Raw genomic sequence first — 10916 nt, forward strand, 5'->3', positions numbered from 1 at the left:
TGATAGAGGATTAAATACTTATCTCATTCATTACAATACACATCAAGCTCTGACTTTTGAGCACTGGGTTTTTGAGGGTCCTTTTGTTGTTATCCTGTTTCTCCCAGCTACAATAAACCTACCATTACAATTATAGACCGGTCATTTTTTTTTGTCAGAGAGCAAACATAAAAAATCAGCAGGGGATCAAATGCTTTTTTCCCCCAATGTATATGTCTGGTTCTGTTGACCTTAGTGCATTTGTTTTTTACTCAAGGTATCATCTGGTTATGCTTTTTTGTATTTTATTTAGTCTAAATTAGACAGATTTTTAACATGTTTGTGTAATCCATCTGAAATGGTGTATTTGCATTCACTTTATGTGTATTAGGAAACTCGGTAATATTTGTTTATGCGTTCACCTCAGGTCATATTGGTCTCCCTTGTAAATTCCATAAGACCTCTGCATAAAATATTTATTGCAAATGTGTTGTTAGTAGCACAAATTGTTAAAAGCTTTATATGTGTGTTTGCATTGCTAGCTGTTTGCCTTGACATGAGCCCTTTGTAAAAGCAAAGTTAAAAACAATGCATCTAGTACTCATGAATCATTCCTTAAAGGCAGGGCTTCAATGTCCTTGTACAAAGAAAATTATGTAAAGGAAGAAGAGCCAAGGCCTAATATTTGTGTCCCTTAATGTAATATCTGCTAAGTACCGCTTTGTCAAATAGTTTGGACTAATAGTTGCATCACTAGTCATAAATAAATATTTTATATTGTTCTTTCTGCCTCTCTTTACATAAAATGCATACAAACTTAATTTCTTTTTTTTTTTTTAAACAGTTCACGACCACAGGGGGTTTTTTTTGTTTTTTTTTTTTACTTTTTTAAAGTCTTAGAAAATCCAGTTGCTAATTATGCCCCAAAATAGTGATAACCTTTTGCAGGTTACCTTTTAGTTCAGAATTTTTTGTTTATTTAAATGTATCGTGGTGAAGCACAAAGGTGAAAAAGTATTCTGTAATTGTGTAATGTAAATATTATTGTGGTAGTAAGATATACATTATTTGGTATTTCACAGGAATTGGTACAACAGATGCTGTGTTGAAGTCAGAAAATTGAAGGGTCCAGTGTAGTTCTTTTGAAAGCTTCATTCCTTTGAAGAACACCGCCCTACCTCCAAAAGGCACCTCTTCTGCAGCAGATACTTACAATAGAATATATATATATAGATAGAGAGAGAGAGAAAGGTGGGACAAGGCAGAATTAGATTGGTTTAGCCCTGGTTCCAAATCACTGCTAGAGCTAATCATGGTACCCTACTTTTATAAGCAACCCTAGTTCAGAAATGAAAGGCAGAATTGCAAAACAGGGTATATTTTCTGCATCCAATCTTTGTATTTAATATACAACGAAAAGAGCAAATGTCCAGGGGTATGCTAGACTGTAAATGAAATTTAATTTCATAAGTTTGTTATATGTAAGTTTGTCTATGCAACTAGAATGGAGAATAAGGACTGAGTAAGGAGAAGTTTAAATGGATATTGATGTTTAAAGCTGACATCAAGCAAAACAACTAAATGCACATTAAAAAAAATTGTTTTTAAATGCATTTGCAAATGACAAAAAAAATCTCATAAGCAAGTCCTATTATCCAAACAGCTTTATCAGAGTGCACAGCCAGGGAGGTGACATATGCTTTTCCTGGTTCAGCAGTGCAGGTTTCTATGTCATCCCTCTTTATCCTCCCTACTCAATGGACCATGGACCAACAACTTTATTGCTGTTTATTGAGCAAAAAGCTAACTCAGGAAGTTGTAAGGTTGAACCAAAAACATTAAAGTTAACCTTCTGCTACTCTGCATTATTGTTTTGGTCACATAAAACGTACAGTGTTTAGGAACCATTGCAGTTCTCATCATTAAGGCAATGTTATGTGTTTTTTTTTTCGCACTGCCTTGGTGAGAAGGCTCATCAAGAATAGGCTCAAAATGCTGTACTTTTATTTGACTATAATAATTATTCACATAAAAAATGCAAGAATCATTTAAGCATGGTGTGCTGGCAACATATATTTTTTTTCTTGTTGATTAGTGTTTTGCACCCAGTTAAAAGGTCCAGTTCCTTTCCAGTGTGTAATATCAAGAACCTCTCCTGTGGGACACTGAAAAAAGAAAAGCTGATGAAGAGTTTACACATTTTCTACTTTTGAGTCGTTACTGTATTGATGTTAAAGTCATATAAACTTATCTGGTTATCTTTACTGTTTCTGAGTTCCTATAAATTATAACAGATGCCCTATTGATGACTTTTATAAATGATTTTTGTTTTTTCTCTCTCTAGGATAACATTTTGTCACCTGCCTTTCCAGAGCAAATGGCTCTACGTGGGCACCGAAAGAGGAAACATTCACATTGTCAACGTGGAGTCGTTCACGCTCTCAGGCTACGTCATCATGTGGAATAAAGCCATTGAACTGTGAGTGTTACGTAGCCAGTGACATTAATGAGAACATTTGTGGCAGTGCTGCATGAAGGTGCCCTGAGCAGCCTTCTAGAAAGGAGGGCACAAAGCCAAGTTAAAGATGCATAAATTCCTTCTAATTGGTTGCAGAGAATCTGATGCCTCACTAGATTATCAGTTTATAGACGTCAGTTCTTGCTCGGAGAGCTAATTACTTTTTGGAGGCCTGAATGCTGGCTGCCGAGAAATCCAAGCAGATAAAATCACTTGAAGCATTTATGTGGCATGACACTGTTTCCAAGCTGTGCTTGTACTCTGCGCCCTTATTCCTTTTTTTTAAGCTTTTGACAGCTGCATGATTTTATTAAAACTACTCTTGGGTACAGTCCCAGAATTTACATAGACTCTGATTTTAGGCTGCTAATAATAGAGAAGATTGTGTGTGCCAGTCCCATGAACCAAAGTCTACTGTACACACCAATGTGTCAGTCACTTGTTAAAAGTCGTAATTTATTATTTATAGTTAAGACTTATTATACCTCCGTTTGACGACCCTACCATAATCATAGTTTCCACTAGAACTGGAATAGAGGGTAAATTTTTCAATTAAGACACTGGTTTCTGTCTTATGTCACTAAGAGATTTCACATTGGAAAGCTATCCTTTCACTTCTTTTGTGCCTACTGGACAGGGGGACGTTCCCTAGCCCACAGCCTCTGTATTCAAATGAATAATTTGTGGTGTGTGTGTGTGTGTGTGTGTGTGTGTGCGTGCGTGCGTGCGTGCACAAGGAAAGGGAATTCCCTACGTTTGTAGTGGGCGTGTGCTGTGCAGGACACACACACGTTAGACACTCAGCAACATTTGGGCTTTAAATTTTTATTATTTTATTAAATAGTATTTATATAGTGCTAACATACTATGCAGCGCCCAAAGTCATGTCACTAGCTGTCCCTCAAAGGAATCTACAATCTAAAGCCCCTACCATGGTCATATGTCTTTAATAAAGTCTAAGGTCAAAATTTTTGGGTGGAAGCCAATTAACCTAACTCCATGTTTTTGGTATGTGGGACGAACCCCACACAAACATGGCGAGAACATGCAAACTCCACGCAGAAGTGCCCTGGTCGAGATTTGAACCTGGGACCTAGCTGTGCAAAGACCAGAGTGCTAACCTCGGAGCCACCGTGTTGTTCAAAGAGAATGTACAGCCTACCATTACACCTTACTTTTTATGTGCTGTGCAATTTTATGTGTCTTTTAAACCTCTGATTTTTAGAATAATTTAGTAGGTTTAGTTTTTGGAAATGTCATATTTCATTTTAGATCAACAAAAATAGTAAATATATTACAATTTTGCATTTTATAGTTCTAAGCGGACATAGCAACGTCTGACAACCACATACACTAAAACCTGTCTCCAAATTGCCTCATGCCCATATAGCTATTCTGCTTGTCTTCCACCTTCACCTGTTCCACAGAACAGTTTGCTGATAGTAAGCCATATTATGCAGGGTTAAGTTATAACTTGTTCAAAGGAAGCTGTTAAGAAAAAAGACATTTTGTTAATTACAACCAGTGCCTTTGTTACCCTGAAGATTCCTTTTTTGTTTATCTGGCAACCAAGAGCTTTTCTTTATACATGGCAGGGAGAAAACCTTATGTCAGGGAAAGCCAAGTTCAGTCATTGATTTCTAATTTAGCATAGTGGCTCAACATTCATACAGTTCAAAAATAGCCAGAAAGGGTAATTGTTAATTGTTTTTTAAGGTAGTTTACTGTGTAAAATATGACTTCACAAATAAAAAGAAGAAAGAAAAAGAAGTGGAAGATGGGAAAATAAAGGTAAAAATGTTTAATGTAATAAAGTAAAAAGGTGCAACAACCTTTTAGAAAAAATAATTGCTGTTGCAATAGGAACCCAGAGCCTCCTGTGATACCTACGTCATGCATCCTGGGCTATGGCTGCTTCTTCTGTTCATGCACAATGAGATTGGCTCTCTTTTTCCCCCTTCACATTGGCTATGTCACCCAATCGCACCAGCGCAGTGCGAGATTGGGTGACATAGCGAGAAGACAGAAGATGGCGGCGCTCGGAACTTCCTCAGCGCTGGGACAAAGAGGAATTCTAGGATGACACGGGACCAGATTGTGGGAACGACCAGCACCATCGAGGGATCTGCTGGATTAAAGGTGTCTTTTTTTATTTTTAGTTTCGCTTTAACAAACATATAGGTGTAATATATCTGAGAGGGTTAAGAAAAGAGACATCATCTGTCATAGTTGGTTTTTCAGGATTCAAAGTGATTGTAACTTTACCTGGTCAGGATGAATCTAAAGCCTTGTTAGAAGTGGTCCAAGAATATCAATTACTTCTGTTGCTTGTAGGTTTTTATAAGATATACTAAATGTATAATACTAATTAATAGATAAAATATCAATAACTGAGAACTCCCACTGGTTTATAAGGGATATGGGTTGTCCAACAAGAAAGATTGTTAGTAGTTAGGATCATTATTCACGTCTCAAAAAGTTTGATGGTGAAAACAATGTTTGATGGTGTTGTGTTTTAACTGACCATAATGATTTAGGAAAATCACTTTTTTTGTATGTATTTTTTTCCCCTTCATCTTACATCTGGAAACCCGTAATACTTGCAAGAACCCAAAACCCCTTTTTCTTATAGAAAAGTTTGCCATATTGGGATCTGCATGAACCTTCAGCCCAGAGAGAATTGCTGGGGAAAGGGAGTGTTGTTTTTTTCTTGTTTTATTTGGGGGGTAAAAAATGGAACCCTTGCCATGCTAGCTCTGTAATACTATAAGATCAGCACCTTGGACAGCTCGACAAATACCGGCACTTATTCATGCAAACCTGGTAATTGCTAAAAATGAATGATAAATTCTCTGTGGTATAAATACTCTCCTGTAATTATTGCTCAGCGTGAGATGTGTATATTCCATTACTGATTTTTAATGAACCAGGAGCTGTCTAACATGCACTGTTGAGCAATATTAAAAGTGGAAAAACCGTCACTTTAACATCATTTGATGCATCAGGCCTCATTTTAAACAACAAATCTCAACACGGTTATTAAAAAAGTTATTCATTGATTGCTTTGACACATTTCTTTAACCTTTTTGTATTTATACTGTTTAACTCTGTTTTAGTAATTACTTGTAACTCATTGTTTTAAGTGTTGCAGGTAAAAAGTTCTGTAGCATTCCTACAGTAAAAAACAGATCCTGAATGCAAGTACATTCATTCAGTGCTAGTGCTTTCTAGGAATCACTTACAGTATAAATATTTTAAATTTACCTCTTTTCCTTACAACTTTTTCACTTTTATGGCTTGCAGCTGTATTGAGCTTTCAATTTACTTCTACACGGGGCAATTTTTTTTTCCAGTTAATTTGTGCTGCGCAGCCTCCCTTTTTGGCAACAACTAATTTAATGCTTTTTTGGAAAAATAGGTTTTTGTACTTGAATACACATTGAAGATTGTTTCCAGTTTATGATAAATTGGGTAAATAGGAGCCCGAGGCTCCTTCTAGCATAAGGCCTGTTGGGTATTTCTTACAGTCCCTTTGCACGCACACTTACTCCTACGTGGTCACATGGCACTTATGTGACAAGGCTCCCAGTGTCAAGCAAAGCATGTAAAGTATGCCTACCGATCTGGCCAACATGAGTTTGAACCTCAGGATCAGCAATCAGGCCTGGATGAAAAAACATGGACACCCTATTTTTTTTTACTCCAAAGTCTGTGGGCTACGGGCGGATGGAACACCCAGCAGCAACAGTTTTCCAGTTGCCACACCACCAGCATTGAAATAGCCTTTGGTTTTGGAGAGGACTACCCATGCAGGACCTACTTTTTGGCTGCTTAGGTGTTGTCTCTCCCTTTGGTTTCCTCGGAATCAGGTATTGTAGGCGGCGCTTCTCCGCTGGGGTCATCTTCCTGGCCATGGTTACTATGGGCTACCTCTTCTGGGTTGAAGTGGCATCCGGTGTGATCTCCTGCTAGTGAAGCCCATCCATTTCAAGGTTCAGTGTATTGTCTGTTTATGCTCATCTGCCTATATCAGTTGCAATGGGTGGTTGTTTGAGTTACTGTTTCCTCTCTATTCATTCTCATTAAGCCCAGGATACGGTTTTGCATTAAAACCCTAGCAGATAAGCAGTTCCTAAAATACTCAGACCAGCTCACCCGGTACCAACAACCATGCCACTTTCAAAGTCACCTATATCACCTTTCTTTCTCTATTCTGATGGTCAGTTTGAACTTCAGAAGGTCATCTTGACAATATTTACATGCCTAAATACTTTTCTTGCGGTTGTAATTAGTTGATTTCTTGCGGTGTAATTAGTTGATTATTGATATTTGTCTTAACAAACAGTTGAACAAGCGTGCCTAATAAAATGGCCAGTCAGTGTATATATACACAGTTGTGATAAAAAGAAAGTGCACCCAATTTTTGTCTATTACAATGTTTTAATGTATCAGAAACTCAGATAAACAACACATGACATATTACAACATGCCAACATGCCGTTCTTTTGTTTAACAAAGATGAAGTGCAGAAATGGTGTGCAAAAAATAAAGTACACCATTACCACTTTCGTAGGATTTACGTGGCTAAGTAGCAGCCAAGGGCTGCTAATCAAATGCACCTAATTAACTGGTCATCAGCAAGTGTAATCATCTCTTTTAAGACAGAATTTTGACAGTCTGCTGGTCTGAAGCATTCAGTTGTCTGTCAAACACAATGCCAAGGAGGAAAGACATCACTAATGTATTAGAGAATCAATTGCTGCTGCCTAGTAATCTGGGAAAGGTTATAAGCCTGTTTTCAAACATTCTACAATGAGAAAGATTCTTTATAAGTGGAAAACATTCGAGACATTTTCCAGGCTTCCAAGGAGTAGACATCCCAGCAAATTCACGCAAGCTCATAAGTTGTAAAAAACCTAAGCGCTTTATCTCAGGCTGTACAGACACTAAAACAAACCACAACTACAAGACTTCTGAGACTAAAGTTGAGACAATGTTTGGCCATGATAATGCTTGGCTTCACCACATTTGATGAAAATCCAAACAGCAGATGGGCATAAAGATGATTTGGCCTGTTTTTTAGTCACAGAACCTGACCACCTTGCAGTCCTTTAGTTGACTATGAGCTTCTCTATGTACCAACGTATACTAGTGTTATATATGTATACACAAGTACAACAGAAATTGCTCGATATTGGATCATGCATACAACAGAATGGCTGTTGTTGAAATGACCCAGTGAAATGATATTGAGGTTAGTTTTAAAAATAGTATAGGCGTTTGTGTGTCCAAATTATAACATCAAACTAGTAGATATTAACACATACCCGATGTCCCTGTTCTCTTAATTTAAGCAAGTAGTTTGTTACATAAGTTTTTGCCACTTCTGGTTTATCTGTCCATCTCCCTTATCTGGGGGATCAAACTGTATACTTTGCTAACAGGAAGAAAAACGACACATATCTTTTTTTGGTTATCAACATTTTAACAGTTATTTTTGGGTCGTTTTGGTAGATCATTAAAACTAAAGCTTCTTTTACAGTCAAAATAAAGAATTAGTTTTATGTTAGTTTTTTTGGAGAGATTATATTTTGCATAAGTAACATATTTGTGAAGTTTCTGAGTAGTTTTAGAACTGACCCCCTGGGTGTTCTTGCCTCTAGAAGTGGCTGTCACTTGTAATATTCATGAATATATGCCATGTTGTTTTGTGAAAGTATACATTGCCTATTATTTTTTGCCCCTGAAAAAGAATTAGACATACTTGTAGAGTGCAAGCTATTGGTTTGCTTGACTTACTGGCAATGCTTTGCATTAAGGATAACCACAAGACTGTGCTATGGATATAATTAATTTGAACACATTCTATGTAGCTAACAGATATAGCAGTGAGTTTCTCTTCATTTTTATGCTTGTGTTTACCCACGCAAGGGAAAGCTTTGCCATTTATTTAATGTTTTCCTCTTCTGTGGCTTTTCATTCTCTTTGCTGAGCCATAGGAAGCAAGGAATATAACTTGTGTAACCTCTGAGTCATGTGTTCCTCCATAAGGGAAGTATGGAGCATTCTCATTTCAGTGGATGCATTGCCTGGGAGGGTTGTAAAATAAATGTAAGCATAGGAACAAGTGGAGTCCATTAAAGCAGTCTTGTTCCCTGTGATTAGTAAAGCAGTTTGCATTAAGACTTCATGTTGCATTTGTAAATATGCAATTTTATGGTTTCATAGGTTAAAGGTGTTGACCATTTGTTTAAACCTAATGGTAACTACAGGATAACAAATTAAATTGTGGTCTGATGTAGGTCAGAACTATGCTGGAAGTAGATGAAATACGGATACAGTGAAAGTATTCATCCACCTCTGTTTTTCCTCTTTTGTTGCATTACTACCTGAAATTATTTGGATTTTTATTTGGATTTCATGCAATGGACGGTGTGTGTGTCGGACAAAGTTATGGAGAAGTATACATCAGGGTTGGGTTATAAAAAGAGCAATATTTTACTGAGCACTATTTAAATCCATTATAACAAAATGCACTATAATATAAACAAGAGAAGACTGGCCACCAAAACTCACACTGTGAACAAAAGGTAGAAATGAATCAGAGTTGCATCAAAGAGACCAAGGATAACACTGAAGTAGCAACAAAGATCCCCAGTGGAGATGCGAGTATTTGTCCATGGGACCACTTTACGCTTTACATTCCAATCAGTAAAGCTTTGCGGAAGAGTAGACCAAAAACAAAAAAAGCTTAAAAATAAAAAACACTGCATGTGGTGGACTTCCGAAACACATAAAAAGCTTCTCTGGTCGGATCAGGACTCCATGTGAGGCACAAAGCGAACAGGGACCATGATCTCGAGAACACGATTCCCAGTGAGAACCATCATGCTGCTCAAATAGTTTTAATCACCAGGGAGAGAATATCACTAAATACAGGGGAATGCTTGAGGAAAATCTGTATGTCTGCTTGGGAGTTGGGACTGAGATCAAGGCCTCCCTTTTCAGAAGATCAATAACCTCAAACTGCTAATACTACATTGTAATGTAAGTGGGAAGCATTTAAGTGTCTTTGAATGACCTACTGAAAAGGCCAGATCTCATTTGAAAGGAGCATCGCTTTAAAATTACTATACACCAACTCTAACTTGAAGAAGTTAGGAGGTGAATACCTATGCACAACCTTGATTTCCTTTTTCTTAATTTTTGTTTTATGATAAAAGTATTTTACACCCTCAAAGTGATTGGCATGTTGGGAAAATCAAATGGTGCCACCCCAAAAAATATCATTTCAATTCTATTTTAAGAGTGTATTGTGATAAACAGAAAAAAAACCGGGGGGATAACTACTTTTGCAAGGCAATGCATTTTCTGTGAAAGACTGCTGTGGTATGTACGAACAAATTCTGCAGAATATCATTATTTTATCTTTCTTTTTTCATGTTATATAGGCTTGAGTAAGTATACATTTCTCTTAACACATTTCTGTTGGTGGTATAAAGAAATGTTACCAGACTACATAGCATTGCTTATGTCTTCAGATAAACTGTTTGGTCTTCTGTAAAAAAAATACCTGGAATAACTTTTGTCATAAAAAAAATTATGAAACCTTAGAATTTTTATAAAAAAAAAAAATTACTTAGGTTTGAGCTGTACTTCATAGGGCTTTCCAACAGAGTATGGCTCATTTAAAGGGGTGAATGGGATCATGGTCCACATGGGCATTTAGAAGGAAACCCAGGGATTCTTTGTTATGCTATGTCAACCTTTTCTATTCCCAGTTTGTCGCAGCTGCTTCAGGTCTCATAGACAAGTGTTTGGTGGTATTGGATATTAGGAATTTAATTGATTCTGTCTTTTAAATCTATATTTCTAGGCAAATTTATTTTTATATAGAATAAATTGGGGCCTTTTTTTACCCTCTGTTAACTTTTATAGCTTTTATTGCTTCAAGTAAACAGATGGACCACCACTCTATATATAAGGTTCAGAGAACCTTTTAATTTTAGTTTGGAACTTGGAAGGCACAGAATAAGGGACCTAAAGCATGAAATCAAACTAGATATCTGGCTGGATAGGGACTTATTGAAAAGGTGTAATATCAACCAGTAGATGAAGCTGCCAGATCCCCTATAGCCCCTGTGCTGGAAAAGAGCAGGCTGTAGCAAGGTAGAAAAAGCCATCTGTTGGTAGGAATGTATTGAAAGTAGAAATGTGTCAGATCAACACCATCTTTGCTCAACTTTATTGAAAAAGTTATATTTGAAAATAAAGTAAATATCTATAAAAATTAACTAATGTTCATGGTTTAACATATTAGGACAAAATTATTGTTGATGTTTTTACTTTTAAGTTAACAATGACCTCTAGGGGGACAAATAATAAAATACCATGGATTTAGGAAAATTAGCATCATAAC

General features: G+C 36.8%; 1 protein-coding gene across 1 annotated transcript in view; it reads left to right on the top strand.

Moving 5' to 3' along the window:
- The window catches only part of STXBP5 (syntaxin binding protein 5), a gene marked incomplete in the record, with an annotated part of 197039 nt that overhangs the window by 90947 nt on the left and 95176 nt on the right, over positions 1-10916 (top strand). The window contains 1 exon segment of the mRNA XM_072409289.1: positions 2324-2458. Coding sequence (XP_072265390.1) covers positions 2324-2458 — 135 coding nt within the window.

The sequence above is a fragment of the Pyxicephalus adspersus genome, chromosome 4 (assembly GCF_032062135.1).
Source record: "Pyxicephalus adspersus chromosome 4, UCB_Pads_2.0, whole genome shotgun sequence".
Classification (NCBI taxonomy): domain Eukaryota; kingdom Metazoa; phylum Chordata; class Amphibia; order Anura; family Pyxicephalidae; genus Pyxicephalus; species Pyxicephalus adspersus.